The 22,301-nt window shown below is 39.6% G+C and overlaps 2 protein-coding genes and 1 long non-coding RNA gene across 4 annotated transcripts in view; 1 reads left to right on the top strand and 2 right to left on the bottom strand.

The window, feature by feature from the left end:
* Positions 1–1,467: 1,467 nt before the first annotated feature.
* On the bottom strand, positions 1,468–6,589 carry dnajc12 (DnaJ (Hsp40) homolog, subfamily C, member 12). Its single transcript, XM_018749357.2, has 5 exons — positions 6,294–6,589; positions 5,129–5,207; positions 3,436–3,575; positions 2,087–2,243; positions 1,468–1,984 (listed from the first exon to the last, which is right to left on the bottom strand). The coding sequence occupies exons 1-5, from the start codon at positions 6,369–6,371 to the stop codon at positions 1,899–1,901; spliced, it is 540 nt and encodes a 179-aa protein (XP_018604873.1). The 5' UTR covers positions 6,372–6,589; the 3' UTR covers positions 1,468–1,898.
* A 3,295-nt stretch (positions 6,590–9,884) lies between these two features.
* The window catches only part of LOC108932695 (uncharacterized), a 13,632-nt gene continuing 1,215 nt past the window's right edge, over positions 9,885–22,301 (bottom strand). Inside the window, exons 2-3 of the long non-coding RNA XR_001966015.1 lie at positions 14,100–14,171; positions 9,885–9,959 (exon numbers count right to left, since the gene is read on the bottom strand). This is a non-coding gene — a long non-coding RNA (uncharacterized LOC108932695). The remainder of the gene's footprint in view (positions 9,960–14,099; positions 14,172–22,301) is intronic.
* On the top strand, positions 10,554–17,860 carry sirt1 (sirtuin 1). 2 transcript variants are annotated; one of them, XM_029251583.1, is made up of 9 exons: positions 10,554–11,073; positions 11,604–11,726; positions 14,028–14,266; positions 14,497–14,649; positions 15,354–15,501; positions 15,675–15,754; positions 15,886–16,069; positions 16,340–16,864; positions 17,382–17,860. In XM_029251583.1, the coding sequence occupies exons 1-9, from the start codon at positions 10,701–10,703 to the stop codon at positions 17,687–17,689; spliced, it is 2,133 nt and encodes a 710-aa protein (XP_029107416.1). In that variant the 5' UTR covers positions 10,554–10,700; the 3' UTR covers positions 17,690–17,860. The 2 variants fall into 2 exon arrangements, with proteins under 2 accessions (XP_029107416.1, XP_018604765.2); XM_018749249.2 differs by lacking the exon at positions 14,497–14,649.

Below are 22,301 nucleotides of genomic sequence, written 5' to 3'. Positions count from 1 at the left end.
AGCCCGGAGCATTTCCATAGGCTGCCTTTTTTTGTGGTCGTAAGGTCCAGATCAATCATTCTAATTCAAATTTAAGTTGTACATTATTTTGTAATGTTTCAGAGGCTTATCCTTTTTACACATGAGAAATAAGATGATAATTTGCTTTGTCAGATTTTTTTTTCTCTGTTTTGTAGTCATAAGACCCGGAATATCCTTTCTAGTTCAAATTTGAGTTATACAGTATTATATAGGAGTATACACTGAGAGTCTTATCCTTATTGCACATATTAAGGGAAATGATCATTTTTATGAAAGGGCAGCAGGCAGCATAGCGGTTAGAGCTCTTTAAGTTGTAATCTAAAGAATTCAAATTCAAATAATACATCCTGCAACAGTAGCTGAGATGTTATCTTGAATTGCTGAAAACTACCCAGCTCTAAAAGTGGGTAAATTGCTGAATGTAGGTTGGTATAAAAACAATGAACTTTGTAAGTTGCTTTGGTGAAAAACATCAGCTAAATGAATAATTTTACATTTATTCATCCAGCTCATGCTTTTTTCCAGAACATCTTACAATTATTTACCCATTTATACAGCTGAGAAATTTTACTGGAGCACTCTGGGGTAAGTACCATGCTCGAGGGTACTACAGCTGGGATTTGAAGCTGCAACCTTTAGGTCTCAAGGCAGAAGCAGCTCAAAACACTGCATTACCAACATGCTCCCAATTTTTTTTAAAAAAAGAGGTACACCTTTACATATTTAATAACCGCAGGTTTATCGTGGCCATCATGAACCTTCACAAAACTTCTCCAGTCATGTGGCAAAAGAGATAGGAACCATGACAACCCTTTACGTTTCAGGAAGGGAAAGGAAAATGATGCAGTGCAGCTTTCCCGCTTCCAGAAGCAACTGCCAGTTCTCGAACGCTTTTCAGAATGGGCCGCACTCAGAGGCATACATACTTCTTTTTCAAAAGGGTAATGTATTCCTCTTTAGAGCAAGCTTTTATGTTTAGAAAAGGGAAGATTACCCATGGAAATGTCTTCTATTAATATAAGCAGGTGCAGATTACTCATGCCATAGTCCTTTAATTTCCTGAGTCCAGGCAGCAGCCAATACTTTTGATTGTGGCTGCGATAGTGGTTACATCAGAATGATGCCAAAGCCACACTTACTCAAGCTTGCCATGACTGCTTGAAAGGATATATGATGTCTCGGGTGTTATTGCTTTTTTCCAAATATCTCTCTAGAACATCTAGAACTCATTGCTGTCAGCCTGTAAGTTTGTTTTCTTCCATTTAATATTTTCCAGTCACCACTTTCAAAGATTGTTTTCTGTGAAAACCTGTCAAGACCTCATCAAGGGCACAATAAACATCTTTCAACAATTATTAGCCATAAGTGCTGTTCTTCAATGTTTATTTTAAGGCTTTACAAGAGAACAATCAGCAGCAATACACGCCAATAAATATATCACTCAGGTATTAAGAATGCCACTTTACTACAATGAAAAAGCCAGACATTCACAAAGTTTCCTCCAAACTGAAAAAGAACATTAAAAAATATTTAATAAAATCTTACAGGAATCAATCTTTCCATAGCTAAAGAATTTATATATGTAGTAATGGGTATGTTGAATTTATAATCTTAACATTTGTGGTTCTGAGTCACCCTTATTTAATGAAGCTTTATCAGTTATTGTTTTTAACACAAAGGATTACAGACATGTTTATTTGGCAGCTGGGCTGCAGTTCTAAGCTCATCTAGGAAGGACTAAAAATCCACAGCAGTATTACAATATTGTGTGTTCAGATAGCAAGAGGATTAGGTGGGGAATCCACCCCATACAGAAGCAATGACACAATGACACAACCTGGAAAAATGGGGGGGGGAAATAAATATTTGGCATCCTGTTATATTTCATAATTTCTGAATTTCCTCAGAAGTTCAGACGGAGCATCGGATGTCCAGCGAAAACGGAGATGCCAGTGGCTTTCACCTGGAAGGAGCCAAGTTGAAATTAGATTAACCATTATTTAGTAGATGCCTTTGCCCAAGACAAGGTACAGATTTAGGTTTGTACAATAATACTACTTCCCACCCGGAGACGTGGGCGTGATGGGAGACTGCAGCTCTACGGATGGCTGGCGTTCCGTCTGAGTGTCTTTATCCGTGGCGTTCATTATGACGTTCTCCTTTGTATCCTTAGATGCTTCCAGCATTGGCTCCTTCTTGGACTTGACAGCCCAGTGCATTGACTGGAAATGACACAACACGGTACTATATCAGCATGTGCCATGGTTGTTATTAAAACAAACCTACAATCTGAAGGTTGCTGCTTCAGTGTGGCATCTTTGCACTTGTCGCTTTACCTGCATTCCAGGTAAAGATCTGAATATATGGAAGAAGTTCCTTTCAATAAAAGCAGCGGTTAGTAAGGACTTAATCACAAGCAATACAATCAAACGATGGCATAACATTTCATGTTTTAGAAGCATTTCATGAGGCAACAATTTACAAACTAACATCCCTCTGAGAGATTCCGTCAAAAGGGATAAATTGTTGAATAAACTAAAAATTATTCAGTTCCTATGCACAGACTGAAAAGGTGCTGGTGATTTTCCAGAGGCTGATGAAGATAATTAGCAGTTACTTTTGTCAATTCTGCCATCTGTTGCAAGTTCATTAAAAGTTTGTCTTAAGAATTATAAGGATGTTATCAGCGATCCATCAGCTGGATTCCGCTCTCTGGCGGGTCTGAGGTTCAAGTCCTGCTTGGGGTGCCTTGTGATGGACTGGAGTCCCATCCTGGGTGTGTCCCCTCCCCTCCAGCCTTGTGCCCTCGGTTGCCAAGTTAGGCTCCGGTTCACCGCCGCCCCACTCGGGACAAGCAGTTTCAGACTGTGTGTGCGCGTGTGTGTGTGTGTGTTTCCTACCCATTCCAAACGCCTAGCAGCTGCTGCGGTCTGACCCCCCCAGGCACTTACTTATGCAGGATTATGCTCCACTGACCTCCATTTCCAGTTGAAACATCACAAATCATGTCATGTTGACGCATATTCATCATACTCTTATATAGCAACCAACCGAATTTATGATAATTCTGATGAATAATTTAATTGCACAAAACACCATTGCCTCTGAAAGGACAGATGCAATGTGAAGAAACTTAAACCTTTGACTGTTTCTCAAAATTTTTGGTTAACCTTTAATATTTATATAAAGTTCATCTTTTAACTCAGAACCATTTGTATTGTTAAGGAATAGGAAGGAACACCAACGACCGGTTACTGACCTTCATAGTGAAAACCGTTTCATTTTCAAGACAATAAGAAAAAAAAAATAAATAATTAGGTAAGAGGTGTAAGAAAATGACACGGAAATCCTGAAATGGTCAGAAAATAAGAGCAATGAGTCCTTTGCATTTGTGATCCCTCATAACGTACTTACAGTTTTGACGGACTGGCTAAGTGCCTGCCATTCACGAAAGGGTACCGCAATTCTACTGCGTCGCCAATAATCGTAACTTTTCCTGCTATTTTCATCAGTCAGAATCTCTTTGGCCTCTTGCAGCTTTTGAAATTCCTCCGCTAAAAGAAAAGAAGACGACACCATGTCAAAAGGAGGACTGCGAGAAGCCTGCAAAGGACTCCTCTATGGAATGGGGGGGAACTACACCACTGATTTTTGAAATATGCATCTTAGACAAGTTGTGATTATTTCTCTGTCACTCAAGTATGCCAAACACAGAACCACTCATCTTCTGGACTATTCATATTTTAATAATCATACAGCATGACTATGGGTGGTCCCCGAGTTACAACACATGCGACCTACGAGAACTCAAGTCTCATGACAGCAGTCCCATTAACCTTATCCTACTGTTTTCAAGTGCCGATGTTTGGTTGTAATGTGTATTGATGACCAGTCCACTTGCTGACGCTTGGCCACACTGCTGCAAGACACCCATACTTCTTATTGAGTCAATCTCAGTCAGTGTCTGGATGTCCAGCAGCAAGTGAGTTTCGTTTGCAAAACTTCATTTATGATTCCCTTCAAGTTACTTCTTGTATAACATGACTCAAAAATTAGTGTTCTGATGGTACTGAAAAGCAAGACAACAGATTTAGAAATGGAAGTAAAAACTGTGCAGAATGAAAATATAATACTGCACTATTTTATTATCATTCTCTATTAGTATTATTTTAACATAAATGTGTGAAATTACTGAAAATATAACAAAGCCCATTGCGCAATGTAGCATTCGTGGATGTCAATTGTTCATATATCCTTATGGCTCATATAGTATAACGTAAGGGGATTTTTGAGTTATGACCAGGTCATCGGAACGCTGTCATGAGCCAAGGGCTACCTGTTGTGTGCGTTTGAATGTTTGCACTCACCAAAATGAGCTCTCAGTCATTCAACAGAATTTTCTAGATCAGCACACAAACATGAGGTATGAGGTTGCAATCCACCCATCCCTTCTCAGAGACAAACCTCGCAACATGAACGCCATGAAAAGTGCATTTTCCGTTTGCATTTCATACCCTTAATCCTTTGACAATTAAGCCTTTGAACGAATACGCCGCAGTGTGTGCATAAGCTCACAAAACGCAGACAAGTCAGTCATTCTCAATTTTAGGGAGCATGGCACATTTACATCTCACAATTCAAGCATCGTATTTCACACGGTTAAGAACTGTGGCCGTTACTAGTGTGGAGGAAAAAAAAAAATCGTTTAATCAAACAATAAAACTATTTATTTTAAGGCAATGAAGGAATACAAACAAGAAAACAAACTGAATATAAAATAAATTGGAACACTGCATTACTGCAATTTAGTGAATATTCAATTGTTATCCATATTCAGGATATTATATCAATATATCAGTTATGTCTGATAGGATGTATCATCCTAAGTTGTTTACTAAATCTTTTTAGCTGATGCTTTTCTCCAAACCAAGTGACACTGCTAAGGCAGTTACTAGTAAGAGTTTGCATAGCAGAGTAATTTTCACTCCATGAGGTCAGTTCAGGGTGCGATTCAAACCCGGGTCCATCGAGATCAAGGCATTGGCTCCAAACACTAGATGACCTGTTGCTATCGTAGCAGAGGCAAAGTGTAGAGAAATACAAATACCTGCTTTGGGGTTGTCAGGGTGCTTATCCGGATGACATTCCAAGGCTTTTATTTTATATTCAGTAAGAATCTGTTCCGACTGTAAAGGAAAAAGGGGGAAAAAAAAAAGGAAACATGAGCACAAGAGAAATACACAAGCACTGCTCAAGCCAAGAGTATCAGACATTTCAGGGTTTTACTCAGGTCAACATTTAATACTGTGATCAGCTGTAATTTGCTCAATTCCATTGTCATGTAAAATACATATTTACTATTACATGTATTAAAAAAATACAGAAAGTGTAAAAAGGAGTGGAGACTGGTTGCCTGAGGGCCAATTTATGGGAAAGTTTGTGAAACTGTACACAATATTATAGTGGGGAATTAGGTACAGGGATAAAAATTAAGAGATTGATTTTAATTAAGAGATCATTAGGGCTACATGTCACTCAGAGACAAGCCATGTATTCTGTGTGTTACACCCTACGAGGATCTTTTTAGGTCTGCATAAAGATTTTCTGTGGAATGCAAAAGTTGCAACAATGAATCTGTTTCGCAGCAGTTTATAGTTATTACTGCATTATTGTGTGTGTGTGTGTGTGTGTGTGTGTATATATAAAATATATATAATAAACTGAGAACTTTAAACGCGTCCAGTAGGTTTTTAGTGGGGTATTTATGACGTCACAATTTAGATAATACAACCTGTATTAATCTCCTAAACTTGGCAGAAATAAGACAGAGCAACACGGTTGTGACAATGAAAGAAACAAAAAGGACAAAGATTAAAAATAAAAAAAAAACGCATATATTTTAAGCGTCTTCAGTTTGACATCACTGTTAGAGATGTAAAAAGTGTCTTGGTCCGTGGCTGGAACGGCAAAAAATGTTGCGCGATCGCGGATCGGTTTTCAGATTTCTACGCATCTCATTACTAAAAACATCTCGCAAATCACAGATTGGTTGAGTGATTAAAATGAGTTTCCTTAACAGCTCCATGCTATGCTGTCAGTGCCACGCAGTTACTGATCGACTTGTGTCCTCCTTGGGTGTCAATGGAATTCCGTGATATAACTGATGCAAACTCAATGCAGTTTTCTGTCGCAAACCTACTGAGATTTGCAACATTTCGATCTCTCGCAAACGAAGATCCCGTGTCAAGGACAGCTCGGGTTTGGTCTCTTACCGAGGACAACTCGTCACATCCCAGCAAACCGTAATAGTCCTCAAAGTCCTCGGGTCTCAAGCTCAAAATCGCGTCCATCTCCCTGCGAAAAGAAAGTACAACCCGCCGCGACCCTCACTTTGGACCGTAAAGGTGGGCGGGATCGCGACAGTCTGCGCCGGGTTATACTGTCTGCGCATCGCGGTCCCTCCCACTCCGGGGGCGGGGCCTATAGTGGGCGGAGCTACTGGCCTTCGCACCGGTTTAAAGGGGAAGGTGTTCACTGTTCATTTAGTTGATGCTTTTCGGCAAAGCGACTTACGATGTTAAGCTACTTACAACTATTTTTCCATTTATACAGCTTGGTAATTTTACTGGAGCAGTTTAAATACATTAGTCAGAAGTACTACAGCTGGAGGTGGGATTTAAACCTGCAACGGTCTGGGTCCAAACAGCAGCTCTAACAGTATGTTACCAGCTGTCCCCAAAATTTTACATTAGCTGATGCTTTTTTTCTGTAATTCGACTTGAACAGCTAACATCTAGCATGACTCCATACACTACAAGTACAAACTGCCTACAGTTCACAGCCCATGTCCACATCCACGTCCTGTCCTGCGTATTTATTTACTGTCTTCTACTCTGTTCTGTGTTGCACCATGACCATGACCATGGCCATGGTCTCTGGAGAAACAACATTTTGTTCCACTGTATACAAGCTATATAGAGGAATGACAAAAACAAGTTGAACTTGATTTATTCAGCTGGGTAATTCTTACTGGAGACATTTAGGGTAATCGGCTTGTTCAGAAGTATCGAATAAGAGGTAGGATTGGAACCTGCCACCACTAAGTCTAGAGAGGGCAACACTAACCGCTATGCCATCTTCTACCTCTAGAATTCATCCATGTGTTTTTAATGCTTTATTTTCATATTTACATTCATTCTTGTAGCTGATGCTTTTCTCCAAAGGGACTTACAATGTTAAGGTTACAGTTATTAAAAGCTTACAATTATTTACACATTTAGGTAATTTTACAGGAGCAATTTAGGGTAAGTGTCTTGCTCAAGGGTACTACAGCTGGAGGTGGGAATTGAACCTGCGACCTTTGGATCCAAAGGCAGTAGCTCTCAATTATAATAAAGGTCCGCTAACCAACCATTGTCAACAACTGCTTGTTCTGAGCGGGGTCATGGTGAGCCGGAGCCTACCCAGCAACACAGGGCGCAAGGCTGAGGGGACACATCCAGGGCAGGATGCCAGTCTGTTGCAAGGCATCCCAAGCAAGGCTTGAACCCTAGACCCGCCACACAGCAGGCACCAGCCACCCCGCCCCCATAAACCGCCAGTAGCATTTTAACATTCAGCTTGTATTATTTTCACTTGATTTGCTTGACTATATGCATTCAGACACATTATTGCCTTAAAATTATAGAAAAAAAAATGTGGTGGAAGTTAATATGAAATCCCATAGAGCTACCAGTCACATGTCCTGCTGTCTTCATGACATTAAGGCCTGGATGTGAACCTACTACCTTAATCTGAATCTGGATAGAACAGACATCCAGCTCCTGGATCAAAAATTCCGAACAGAAAACTCTCTGGGCTCAACCTCGTGGACTTGGTGATACTGTTAAAGCGTAGTATCATCCAGAAGGAATCTCAAACTTCTGTTCAACCCAGAGCTACCTTAGAAACATCACATCAAGTGAGTTATGAAGACCTGCTTCTTGCAACTGATGAATATATCAGAATTAAAATGTTATCTCTCTGGATCAGACACTACGAAGCTGGTTCATGCCTTCATTTCCAGCAGAGCTGACAACAGCAACACCTTGCTTTCTTGGCTTCCCTGCTTACATCATCTCCCTCCCTTCAACAGCCCTAGAATGATGCAGTCATAACTGCCACCGGCTCCTGGAAGTACTACTTTATTACTCCAGTTCTTCAAGCTCTTTGCTGGCTACCTGTTGAATATAAATATGCTTCATCATACAGCTTTTAACCTATGATGCGCTCCAGGGTCTGGCACCGCCTTACATTCCCAATCTCCTCCCTAACTACGAGCAAAGTTGTGCTCTGTGATTGGAGGACATGGACTCACCTAGAGATCCTTATGAACGGGCAACTGATGTACTCACGAGTTGTCTTTTCTTCTCTCTTTTCCTCCTAGAACACCAGTTCCTTGGTGAGGCCTTCAGTGACACCAGCGTACTGCTGCCTCCTGGACAGATCACCTACTGCCTGAATCTGATGACTCCCAACAACAACCACTGGGTCCTGTGGTTGGGAGCCTATGCTAGCCTACCACTAACTAAAGGATCAGCAACAATGGGCCTGGATAGCATGTTTGGCACCCTCGAACTATAACTCTACCTTGATAAGACATATTGGTCTTTACACTAGACATATCCACACAAGTCCCCTGTCACTACAGTACAAAGCCAGGAGGGGTGGACAGCCACTGGTACTTAGACCCCCAGAGGTTTTTTTCCTCCCCATCTTTACAGCTGAGAGTTTTTTGTTTTCTTCTCCCCAGTTGCTAGCTGGCTTATTATATGTATCTGTCACCATAGAAAATGAAAAATCTGTATTGTCCCATTCCCTTCTCTGTTCCACCACTCCTTGGGACTGTTAAGCGCTCCATGTCACCCTAGTGAGAATGTTCTATAAGTTGAACTGAAAGCCCTCAGACCTTGCTTAAGATGCAATTCAGCAACATTATGGCCTGATGTCAAAGTCACTGCCCTTTCTTTTCCTTCCTCAGACATGTAGACATCCCTAAAGCAGATATCCAGTATTACTAACTTGTTTAATTCCACTGACTTTCCTGAAGTAAACCAAACTAAGTGCTATTTCAATATCAGCTTGATTTATGAGACTCGTTACTAATTAAACAAAAACAGCAAAAATTCCTGACAAAATACTATTTTTCCAAAAGGTTCAGTTATGTTCCATTCCACACCATTTAGTCAAGATTTTACTTAAATATTTACGCACATGAAGTAGCAGAAGTAATTGCCAGCTAAATCTGATCTGTATTTACACAGCCAGATATTTTCTGTTGAACTGTTCTCCACTATGTCACAATCAGTAAACTGTGAATAATGCAAACATCCCTTGATTTATTCACGTACTATGTCCTGTAAAAAAAAAAAAAACTATTCAGAGAAAGCTATAATGAATTCAAAATTCACTGTAAAACTTTTATTTTATTCCATTTTCATCAGCCACTTATCCTATGCAATGTTGCTGCATTCTAGGAGCCCATCCTGTTAATATAAGGTGTGAGGCACAGAACAGCATGTACTAGGGATATTCACGGGATATTCGGGATCACGGGATATTCATTTTATTTTCTTTCATTAGCTTCAACCAACATGCAACTTTTGTCAACATCTGTCCAGTTTCACTTTGCTTTGTTATGCGTGTATAATCAATAAATATAAGGGAAAAAAAGATTTTTAGCATTTTTATTATTACCGAACAACATGAGAACTAACACTAATGGAAAATTACTGAAAAAAATTTTTAGTTTACTGCTGATTGTTGGACTGATTCATCCCATTGACATGTGCAACATTCTTCATCTTGTTATTATTGATCACCAGCATTCAGGAGCACCAGACATGGGCTGTAAACAGTCAAGTGGAAGACAGTATTACTGCTTCTTCTTTCCTGTCAACCTGATCGTATGCAAAAAAACGCAGAGACATTAGGTTCACAATAAACAAATTTTTTGAAAATATAAGAAAATACAATAAGACTCTCATAAACAGAAAATGTTTGTTTCTTCGACAGTTCGTATCTGGAACATTTGTGACACAGGACCCAGTGCACCATGTTGAGTGATCTCCAACAATGTATCTAGTCACATCATAGCTGTATAACATCAAGTCCTCATCATATCCCGATCATAACTCAACTTATGGTAATGAAGATCACAACCCATTACTCAACTTACTCTATATTCATATCTTATATAATAATATAAGATATTATATGGTATATATATGGTATATAATAAAATATTATCATAAGTTGAGTTATGATCAATGACTTATGATATCATAAGTCATTGATCATCAGTCAGTGTACTCCCAGCTATGTGAGGTATAATATGTAGAAGCATTTCTGAGCAACACCTCTGAAGCTGTAACGCTTACTATACCTGAGATTCCTGAATGTAATATAAAACATGATGGGGCCACAAGACCCGACGAAGCGGCGCGCGCACCGACGCTCATATTTGTCACCGCGTGACACATTTTGTTGTGGTTGACGTCACCCGGCCGGCGGCGGCGTTGGCCGGGTCACCGCCATTGGCGGAGAGCTGGGCACGTGGTCAGTTTAAATCGCCCAGCTGGCTCGACGCACGGAAGGAATTCTATGGTGAGCCTCGAGCCGTAGCTGTTTGTGAGTCAAAGATGGCGGACGGAGAGAATATCCTCCTGAATCCCGGTGCCAACGGCTCCGAACTGGACGAACCGCTAGCTAAAAAGCGCAAGATAGGAGCGACTGTGGGACCCGGCGTTAAGAGCGTCCAGGCAGAGCCGGAGTCGCGTCTATCAGAGACGGGCAAGTCTTGGGCGGCGGCGGCGGTGTCTCCGCGGCCGGTGGAGGAGGAGAAGACTGAGGAGGAGGAGGAGGCAGCGGCGGCGACGGCGGCAGCGGCGGGACAGGCCACAGTCACAGCAGGCGGAGACAATGGACTGTCGGTGCCCGAGCCTCGGGGAGAGCTGCCGAATCACGGGGAGACGGCGTCCATCGACGGACCCGTGGCGGAGCTCAACAACTCGGGTAGCTACACCGCACTAAGCTAGCTTCCATTTATTTCTGTTCTTTTCTTCAGCAGAAGCGCACTTTGCCGCTGGGACCGGCGAAGAGCCGCACGGCTGCCACGAAAAGACGCCGTCTGACGACCGACACACTTTGATCGAGTTAGCGCTGTGGTGCGGCTAGCGGGTTAGCATCAGGGCTACGGTCTGCTCCGGCGTCCCTGTGAGCGGGAGAAGCTAGCGGCGTTAGCCACAGCGGCTAGCTGCGCGGGCTGCACCGACTGCACCGACTGCAGGGCTGCGCGCAGTGTACAGCGGCGGGTAGCGGGACGCCAGCGCTACTTTCTTAATATTATTTTTTAAATGTCTTGGTGCCATATTTGCAGAACATCTTTTAGGGCATTGTTTTCACAAGTTTTAATTTTAACCAGCAGTTGCACATAAAATGAATGATATGCATCAACGATCTGCTGTCATAGACTTAACGTAGATCATTCTATGTATACATTTTTTTAAAAAAAAAAAAAAAAAAACTTTTTATTTTTTAAACAGTGTTCGTGGATGACAGCGAAGCGGGCCACCCAAACGGCTTCAGCTTCCACGACTCGGTGACAGAGGACGATGACAGGTCTTCGCACGCAAGTTCCAGCGACTGGACCCCCCAGCCACAGATTGGTAAGGACAGAACTCCTTAATTAAATAATTTTAAGAAATATAACTTTACCTTGTCTAATACTCATACTGGCACTGGAAAGTTCCCTATTTTTTATTTATTTATTTATTTTAAACTTTACATGAACATATTGTCCGTTATCCGGACTCCCTGATTATCTGATAATACGTCCTTTCCCTGCAAGACCCACGTTTTTGTCAATCTGAGAGTCCACTTTTCTTATTTAATTTCTCCAGATTCTTTTTCCATCTGGCCTTGGAAGGTACTTGGTCAGTTACAGTAATTTTGTGCATGTGACCTTGTGGCTCTAGTACCTAAATTGCTGTCTTTTAATTCCAACTTAAACATCATGCTGTTTTAATAGAAAAACATGTACATGTGAATGTGGACCCTGGCATGTTTTTCCCCAGTGCAGATATTGTTGATTGCATCTTATATTTTGTGAACCAATATTATTCATTATCATTTACAGTGTCTGCACTGCACTGCATTTTGAAGGTGTGCAGGAAAGGACGTAAGGTTTGCTGTCATGGACTGCATCCCAAGTCTTACAAGAAGTTTAGAAGATTTTAGAGGACCTTGAACATATTTAGTTTCACACTTCACTGGCAAATAACTTCCTATAAATGTGAAGTTGAGTAGGTTAATGCAACCTACTTGTTGAAAGGTTTTCTGTTTTTTGTAATTTGGTGGTGGGGTGGAATCATTGTCAGATCATGAGTTTGTTGCATAAGTTATTTGAAATATTTAGCTAAGCATCTGATTTCCTTTCACCATCTGTGTATTTGGTGTCAAACAGGACCATCACATTTTTGTCCTGCACATAAGTTTTGAGTTTGATAAATTCATGCAACCACTGAGAACCAGCTGATGACATGTTGAAATGACTTCACTTAAGAAGTCACATTTCATTTAAGCTGCTCAAGCTTAGTCTGATGTCAATGGAAGCGGCGTCTGTATCGTATACCGTCATTTGACGTATTGAGGTGTTCCCATGTTGCACCTGTTCAAGGCTATTTGCATAAGGTTTTGCTTAGATGTACATCGCTTTGGACAAAAGCGTCTGCTAAATGAATAAATGTGTGGTGGCCTTTGCTCTGAAGTTGAAATTAATAACGAATTATCCTGTGGTTATTTTGAAGGTTTCTTGACTGTTACAGGGATGTGAAGTAGGAATGCATGTTACTATAGCATGAAATGGACTTTATAGCAATTTTGTTTGGTGTTGCTGTTCAGATGATCACGGAAAACATTGCTCACATGTGAATATAAAGAATTGCAATATTGCGAATGCGAAAAACGGTAGCTGGGATTCGGGTTTCAACCCTAAGAATACATGCTAACCTGTACAAATGCTGCGTCCTGGTGTAGTTGGGTCTAGCTCATAGTGTTGAAATGCACTAGAGAAATCTGCTGACTAAGCTAATTGTGATTTGTCGGATGGTTTGTAAACAGATTGAATTTTTGTTCTCCTTGCCAGTATTGTTACTGAATCTTACATTTTGGTATCAGTCTCCAGTGATGCACATTCTCTGTTACAAATGTGACACATTGTTAGAGATCTCAGCTATAGCTTCATTTCCTTGTAGAAGTGCTGGTGTCCTTGTGAAACTTTCACCTGATGGGTCTGCACCACTTGCTACTGAAATTCTAACAGCATGCTTTTCTGGCAGTACAGTAAAGAACCCCATTTTTTTTTTGGGTCACCTTTTATCATACCCTTCTGTAGACTTACGACAAATATCTTCACAGCCCATTTGATTTGAGTGGCCAAGGCCTGACAGTTTGAAGAACATGCTGCAATTTAATGTATTAAAGTTTTGTTTTGTTTTTTTTTTTCTTCTTCTCCCCCCCCACTAACTGCAGGACTGACTTGTATTTTTTTTTTGGTAAATTTGTGTTGCCATTAAATTCCAAATGTGATCTTTTTGTGAAAAGTCACATTTTTCAGTACATTTGAACTCATTCGCTGTTGTAATTTTTCTTAATTCAAGCAAATGTATCCAAAGAGTCTGTCAAGGTCATGTTTTTGTGGTTCAAGGTATTTATATAATGAGGAGGAGAAAAGTGAAATAGTTTTAGCACTATACTTCCATAGTAAGGTCACTGTTTCATTGTATGATACAGAACTTCTTTTTAAAATGACTTTTAGCATTTGTCATACATGATATACTTAATCATACTGCATTATTGAATCCTGTTAGAGTAATTTTCTAATGCATTCTTTATACATATTGAAAGCCTTATTCCTGTGAATATACCTCACAAAGTAACAGTTTTGGTGTTGACTTGGATTACTCCAGGATCCTACAGTTTTATTCAACAACACATTATGAGAGAGACGGATCCAAGAACCATCTTGAGAGATCTCCTACCAGAGACTGTGCTCCCTCCAGACCTGGATGACATGACTCTCTGGCAGATCATCATCAACATCTCAGAACCACCTAAAAGAAAGAAGCGCAAAGATATCAATACTCTGGAGGATGTTGTGAGGCTGCTGCACGAATCCAAGAAGATCCTAGTTTTGACTGGGGCTGGAGTACGTATTCAGTTTCCTTGCACAGGTTTCGTGAAGTCATGGAAACGTTGAAAACTATTATTTTCCCCATTAATTTTGCAAAGGCCATTTTTCTGGTTAGTAAGATGACTTACTCCTCTCTATATATAGGGTCTGTAAGGGTTTTCTAATATTTTGCTATTAAGTTATGGCCAAAATTTATTAGGCAAACATTTTCATACGAAACAATATTTGTGGTTTTATTATTGCAGGTGTCTGTGTCGTGTGGAATTCCAGATTTTCGATCCAGAGATGGTATTTATGCAAGGCTCGCAATAGATTTTCCTGATCTTCCAGACCCTCAAGCAATGTTTGATATCGAGTACTTCAGGAGAGACCCCAGGCCTTTTTTCAAATTTGCAAAGGTGTTGAATACATTCTGTTTAAATATGCAATATAAAATCTCAGAACATTCTTCAAATGTTACTTAGAAGGGGATGCCAGTACATTTGCTATAGTTAAATTAATAAATGACTTGGGAAAGCATGCTGGGGTTAGGATGTTCTTTGGATGTTTAAACTCTTTTGCTGAAAAGTAAAATTGGATACATCTTTGGTCTTGAGCTGTAAAAGTCAAAATTTGGGACAGATGGTGGTGTACTAATTAGGGCTGATGCCTTTGGACCCAAAGGTTGCAGGTTTGATTCACACCTCCAGCTGTAATGTTCTTGAGTGAGATACTTGGCATAAATTGCTCCAGTAAAATTACCCTGCTATATAAATGGGTAAATATTTGTAGGTAGCTTAATATTGTAAGTTGCTTTGGGGAAAAGCAGCAGCTAAATGAATAAACGTAACATCTTTCTGTATTTTCAGACAGGTCTTGTGTATTGAGTATAATTTATTTCTGTTATACTAACTGCAAATAAACCAAGGATTACATTAGCTACCAATTTAGATTCTGTAAACTTTTCAGGCGTATGAGTACACAAATGAATATGGAACTTTTCTCCCGAGTATAGAAAGTAAATCATGTTTATTTCCTAATTATGCAATCTGCTCACCTTGTTTTTGTTGTAATACAAGGCAGTACATGGCTAATTATTTTGGAAATTTTCCTGTGGATGCAGGAGATCTATCCAGGGCAGTTCCAACCGTCACCATGTCACAGATTCATATCGATGCTGGACAAGCAGGGGAAGCTGCTTAGAAACTACACTCAGAACATTGACACGCTGGAGCAGGTGGCAGGCGTGCAGAGAATCATACAGTGCCATGGTGAGTAGTTACATCTGTACCCTGAAGGAGCAGAAAGAGTTTTGCTGTAACGTTGCTGCATAAATGGTTAAAATTTTAAGTTGCTGTAAATGAAAAAGTAACCAGTTCATTCATATTAGGCTTTGAGTGTGAAGTTAGTGTGTTGATCATCTGATTCTTTCAACATGTTTCAGGCTCTTTTGCCACTGCCTCCTGTCTAGTCTGCAAACACAAGGTTGACTGTGAAGCTATCAGAGAAGATATCTTCAGTCAGGTACAAGGGAATCAGTTCTTATGTTGCTAAGTACTTTTAGGTCTGGGATGTATATCATTAGTGCTTCATCTGTTATCAGACATTTCTGGTGCCATCAGGAAAATGCATTCATGTGACAGTTCCTTTTTTAGGTGGTACCGCACTGCCCTAAGTGTCCTGACTTCCCTTTGGCAATCATGAAGCCTGACATTGTGTTCTTTGGAGAAAACCTTCCAGAGCAGTTTCACAGGGCAATGAAACAGGATAAAGATGAAGTTGACCTCCTCATAGTCATTGGATCATCACTCAAAGTGCGACCTGTAGCGCTTATTCCAAGTAAGTCTCTCTAGAGCATGTTCCGGCGAGTGTTCCATGTTGTGAAACCTCATTAGTAGACAGTAATATATAAGGTGGTGATAGAAGTGCTGGACCCATAACTGGCAGGTTGAGAGTTTAGATCCTTTGTGTGTAGAGGCTGGCTCTCATTGCATCAGAGTAAAAGAGAAGGTCGTAGGGAATACCTTCTCGACAGAATTGTTCCTTCAGGTGCAATTTTAAATGTTAACGTATGATCGGTTTTCAAGTCAACCGCTGTCCTGTGTTCAGGCTCTATCCCACACGAAGTGCCTCAGATTCTCATCAACCGCGAGCAGCTTCCGCACCTTAACTTCGATGTGGAGCTGCTGGGTGACTGTGATGTCATCATAAACGAACTTTGTCACCGGCTGGGTGGAGAGTACAAACAATTGTGCTACAACCCTTTGAGACTTGGCGAGATAACGGAGAAACCGCCGCGACCTCCAGCTGAAAACACTCCCTGCGAGCCCAGCTCGGTGGCCGAGGTTTTGGAGAGGCGAGCGAGCGAACCTGCACGGGTCTCCACCGACTCGGCACAGGAAATTCAGGTCGAGTTCCCAGCCAATGTTGAGGCAACCCTCCCCCCAGCAGACGCTGTAACGGACAATGTACCAATTACTAGGACGCAGTCGCCTGAGAAGGAGGACTCTGAAATCACTGAGGCTCCGGAGTCGCGGATAGAGGATGTGAAGAACAGAAACCCGACTGCTGAAATTCGAAGAAGATACTGGGTGAACCGAGTTAGCAGAAGCCCGATCAGCAAACGGCTAGAAAGTAAGTACTAACTTGGCTACTGCAGATTAACAGTTTGAGCACCGGTCTTATGTTTTGTCAATTCAAATTAGTTTTCAAAAATGACTTGATATACAACCCCAATTTCAGAAAAGTTGGGACAGTATAGAAAGTGCTAATAAAAACAAAAAGGAGTGAAATGTACATTTACTTGTATTCAAAAAAACAGGAAAAAAAAACTGTATAAAGACAAGGTATGTCGCTTTACCTAATCAACTACATTGTTTAAGATGTATGTTTATTCTGAAATTGACTGAATAACTCATTTTTGGTTTTATTACCATGTTTCATACTGTCCCAACTTTTTTGGAATTGATTATAATTCCAGGAAACATTTTTGTAAGAATGTCCACTAACATTTTATGGTTTTGAAAGATGTGTAAATGAAGTAATGGCACTAATGGTGAATGGTATTCCAATTGAGAGGTGGTAAATTAATTCAAACCAGTGAATCCTCATCTGTGGATTTGTACTGACCCAACATTACCGTATTCTGCAGCCTGTCAGTACTTGTTTCAAGCACCAAATCACTACATCTTCCATGGAGCCGAGGTGTACTCGAACTCGGAGGACGAGACAAGCAGTTCCTGCGGTAGCGACACCAACGGTTCGTGCTGCAGTGTTGACGGGCTGGGGGAGGAGGACAGTGATGCGGAAGACACCGGAACGCTGCCGGTGGATGATGGGGAGGACAAGGAAGACTGCCTTACAGACACACTGCTGCAAAGAGGCGGCAGCGAAGACGAAGACAAAACTGTTCACACGGACAATGCCTCTGAGACTGTCCAAAGTCCTACACGAGTTTAACATTGAATAAATCTCAAAGCAGCTTCCCCCCCACCCCCTTCCTTTTACACTGCAATGTGTATGAAAGCACTCGCAGTTTTGCTGTATTTAAGGCAAGTTATTTTCATTCATTTTCATACAGTCCCTGTAGGTCATGTGCCAGCTCCCCCCCCAGTTGGTATGGTACGCATACATGCATACAAATTTTGTTGTTTTGTGGCTGTTCTCACCATTGAATACAAATGGTTTTGTGTTGAATATGTTGTTAATATTTAGTTTCTCAATTTAAACTGAGCAAAATTAGACTTAGGATGAAAAGGGAACAGAAAATGTAGACCAAAGAACCATAGTCATGACAAGTTAGTTTTCATTACCTTCAAATGCTTCTGGTCTTTGAATTTTTTACCACATGCCTGTAAAATATTAAACTAAACACTGGCATTTTTTCCTGAATTTTTGGCAGCTACTTTTTATGGTAGAGCTAGTATTGTTATTTTTGTATTTTGTAATACTTTAAGGCATACTCAGCATGAGTAGGTGATGGTTTTCTAAACAGTATTTTAGAAAATACAATTATTGCTCTTAGTGTGAACACATTTTAAGCCTTATACATGTTTAATAAGCTGTCAGTGGAGTAAATGGCACTGTTTGTACAAAACTTCCTGTGGAAATGATAAAGGATTACCATATTTTGCGCAAACTATGATCTTGCTGTAATACTGAGTGGCATATGAAAGCATATCCAAATAGGGGGAGGGATTAAGAGTGCAGAATGGTAGACTTAAAAAGCTGGTGTATGGCTTCATGGGGAGAGAAGCATACACTTTGGCTTAATTTATATTGTCTGTGCATCAGTTCCATCCATGAACTTAAAAGCCTAGTGATAATGTGGGTGGGAGGCAACATTTCTTCTGGTTATGGATGCATTGCTCTTGACTGCCTGTCCCCAATGAATAATAGTGATGCTGTCGGATGAGCGTGTTTAAATGGATGAAATGTCACAACTTTTGAAATTTTGGCATTTAACATTTTGACATGTATTCGGGCTATTTTCTTGCTGAAGATGTTTGTATTTGGGGGTATAGCTACTTCTGAAGTTGTGGAGCTGAATATTTTAATAGTCTCCCAGAAAATGGAGAAAGTCATGTACACTGCCTGGTTGAATTGTCATAAAACTAAGTACCAAAGATGATAAACTTTAGCCCCACGCAATCCAGATACACAATGCTAGTGATTTAATTTGAATTCAAAATTTACAGTGGAAGCAGGCATGCCAGCTTAGATCATTTAAAACCTAAAAACTGCCAATTCAGCCAATGTTAGACTAGTGTTTTGTACATTTGGTCAATTTCAGTGTTAATTGTATCCAGTCTGAAGTGAGGAGGAGTTGAAGTTTTTTGAACAGACAGCCTATATGGATGGAAGGTGATTTTTACTGGTCATAGTTACAGCCTCTGAGCACTGATACCTCTACATTTAGAAATATTGTAATGTGACTGGTAAAAAAAAAAAAAAGTCTACAAATGACTAATTTGTCCCTGGATCATCAATAGATAGCATCCTTTATTGTAAATGTACATTGTGTATGTGCTACTTTTTTTTTTTTTTGTAAACTCAACTGCAGCTATTTTCTACTTTTCTTTAGAAAGAAGCCATGCTTGTTAATAGCCACAATTGTTTGACTTTGGGTATATTTAAATTATCGCCATGTTTCCCCCCGCAAAAGTTCTCCTGGTGTGTGTGTGTGTGTGTTTTTTTTTTTTTTTTTCCTCCTTTCTTTTCCCCCATCCCTTTCCTTCTCCTCTCCCCCCCCCCCCCCCCCCCCCCCTCCTTCCCCATGAATGAAGTCATGGTTGCTGAATCCTGACATGAATGTTATATTATGGAGAGTGGTACTGATTGTTAGTGTTTTGAAAAACAGAATTTGTTCTCTAGCACAACAGTGGTTCCTCCAGACTGAACCACAGTTAACCATCCTGTTCTGTCAAGTCTTAAAATTTGATATTGAAACTTCGAATGACGCTACATTTATATATGTATAAGAAAATATATTTAATATAGAACTGACTTGGTGTATTTACATTTTACCACAAGTTCAATGTCATCCAACTGTGTAATATCACTGGAAACTTCAGCTGTTGCAGACTATGAATAGACATAACAGCCTTTATAAATCCTTACTCTGGTTACAATAAGGCACATTCCTGTACAACCAATGTGAATTAGGGTTGCAGTGTTTTGTCATACATAGAAATGTATAAAGAATTTCAAGTAAAAAAAAGGCACAGTTCTTAACTGGCACAGTCATCCCACTCATCAGTGTCCTAAATTGTAGAGGGAAATTGCAGTCTCTCTGGCTTAAGTATGTTTGTAAATTGTGACTTGATGCATTTACACCTTTTATTTATTTTTTTACATGACCTTTAAGGACATCTTATGTAGTTTGCAGCATCTTATGTTGTGATATTCAGCATAAGATGAATCAAATCCCTTAATATAAAAAAAAAAGTTAGATTTAAGATCCCCCCCGAAAATATAATTCCTAGGTTGTCAGTAACACCTTCTTGGGGATTTTATATGCCTATGGTGAGTTTCTGTAAAAAGTTAATGTTATTTGGTATGGTTCCAATATTGTGTTTATAAAAAAGTGTCAAATGTTCACTTGTGTAAATTACTTTAGGTTGGTTGCTTGAATTGCAAAATGACTTTTTTTTTTTTTTTTTTTTTTTGTTGATAAAATGCAACTTTAATGCTAGTAGTGTGCCAGTTTTTGCTCATGGCAGACTGGTGTATATACCACGATGGCCACCATGCCACAAGCCCATTGACTTGTTGCTCTGTTTCTGCTTTGTTTTATTGCATTGTTGTGCTTTTTGTAACTCCTGGCCCCTGTGCAATTGCTTGTTCAACAGCCACTTGTAGACAACATTGCAGTTTTTTTTTTTTTTTTTTTTTTTTTCTTTCCCCCCCCCTCCTCTTCTTTCTTTTTGGCTAGAGTAACACTCATCTAATTCAACAATTTGTGCTTTACCCCAATAATTGTACGGAATTGAACACAGCCAGGCATCTGTTGCATTTTTTTGCAGCAACTAGTATTTTAAATATTTCTATATAAATCTTTGTCACAGGAGGTTCTGATTTCCCCCCTCCCCCATAACTGACTGCATTTCCTTCAGAGGTGCTAAGTAATGAATTTGAGATTTATTTAAAAAAATGCCTTAATTTACATTAAATAAAATGGAAATTTAATATGAACTTCTGGGAGGTACAGTGTTAGATACTTCACAAAACAATGGAAATGGTCAAGATTAGTCTCATAAGTCTTTCCTTTTGAACTTACAGTACAGTACTTAGTAACTGTGCCTGCCCCAAAATGTCATTAATGAAGAGTTGGAAATTAAATCAACCTGTCCTGCTTGTGAACAATATTGTTAAAAAATAGAAATGATGGGAGTATGTCTAATGTACATTTTATGAATGTTAAGGTAAATCTCCAATCACTTACTTTCTTGTGATGCATAATGTATAGCAATAAATTATTTAAATCATTAAGGCATAAAAAAATCTCTAACTTGATTTATGCACATAAAATACATTGTCAGGGGTGTATAACAAAAATACGTTAACCAGTTGCATTTTGGGTAGCTGTAACAAATTGGATGCTTTCTTGCTTTAGTTTTTAGTCATATTTTTCAGAAACATGTTTGTGATGCTTGATATTGTAATCCACTTAGGACTAAAGTATTTTTCTGAAGAGGAACAATTTTTCAATTACCTTAATTGAGTTAGCAATGACCCCCCACAAAGACACACACACACTGCAGAGGCACATGCATATATAATGAGTAAGAAGAAGCAAAAATGCCTCTCATTCTTAAAGGCTGGAATAGATGTCACATACAAGCTTGGCAGCAAAAATGTTGAAATATACAAAAAATTAAAATACAGTAAACACTGAAGCATCTAATCTTTAACACCCACTGCTTATTAAAATAAAGCAAATATTGCAAAATGTCCTTTGAACAGGTGATTCACAGGCTCACTGTTCCATCTCACTTGTTTACAGAAAACACATGACCCTGCTGTGTCTACTGGTGGCCTCTTGCATTTTCGGTGCAGAATGTGTGTATCCTTCCATTTCAGTGTAACTGTGGAGTCTTTATTGCTCTCGCATGATGCTCCCTGCCGCAAATTTTAGCTTTGGAAAGTGCTGAATTCATCTGTACGTGATACGTCATTGTATTGTCTTATAAATTAAAAAAAAAAAAAGTTGTCATAAATTAAAAAAAGAAAGATTGAAAAAAAGTCAAGTTCACTGTATAAATCTTTTTACGCAAAAAAATAAACTGTGGTAATGTCTTCTATATGTCTATGCATATTTTTATTACTTTATGATTTCCCATGGTACAAAGACATCTGCGTTTGGTGCCTCTCACTTTCTGGTGCATCTGTGTTAGTTGTTTAACTTTGATAATGTTGGTTTTATATTTGAGGGAATTTCCTTTAAACCACTTGCTTTTTGAATAATATTTTTTATTCATATTTTAAGTATGAAATTAAAATGTGTCATTTACTCCAGTGTTTGCAGTTCCTCATATGCCCTCAGTTAATTATTAAAGGTGGTGCAAAATAT

The sequence above is a fragment of the Scleropages formosus genome, chromosome 4, assembly GCF_900964775.1.
Source record: "Scleropages formosus chromosome 4, fSclFor1.1, whole genome shotgun sequence".
Taxonomy (NCBI): Eukaryota; Metazoa; Chordata; class Actinopteri; order Osteoglossiformes; family Osteoglossidae; genus Scleropages; species Scleropages formosus.
Note: the sequence above shows the minus strand (reverse complement) of the source record. Positions and strands in the feature narration are given on the sequence as shown.

What these genes read in the sequence shown, in the direction of transcription:
- sirt1 (XM_029251583.1), top strand. Translation starts at nt 10,701, where the DNA reads ATGGCGGACGGAGAGAATATCCTCCTGAATCCCGGTGCCAACGGCTCC. An exon ending in CTTTTTTCAAATTTGCAAAG is followed by an intron (nt 14,650 to 15,353) that starts GTGTTGAATACA and finishes CTGTGGATGCAG; the next exon opens with GAGATCTATCCAGGGCAGTT. An exon ending in GATCAGCAAACGGCTAGAAA is followed by an intron (nt 16,865 to 17,381) that starts GTAAGTACTAAC and finishes CGTATTCTGCAG; the next exon opens with CCTGTCAGTACTTGTTTCAA.
- dnajc12 (XM_018749357.2), bottom strand. Translation starts at nt 6,371, where the DNA reads ATGGACGCGATTTTGAGCTTGAGACCCGAGGACTTTGAGGACTATTAC. An exon ending in GATGTGACGAGTTGTCCTCG is followed by an intron (nt 5,208 to 6,293) that starts GTAAGAGACCAA and finishes TTTCCTTTACAG; the next exon opens with TCGGAACAGATTCTTACTGA. An exon ending in CCCTGACAACCCCAAAGCAG is followed by an intron (nt 3,576 to 5,128) that starts GTATTTGTATTT and finishes CTTTTCTTTTAG; the next exon opens with CGGAGGAATTTCAAAAGCTG.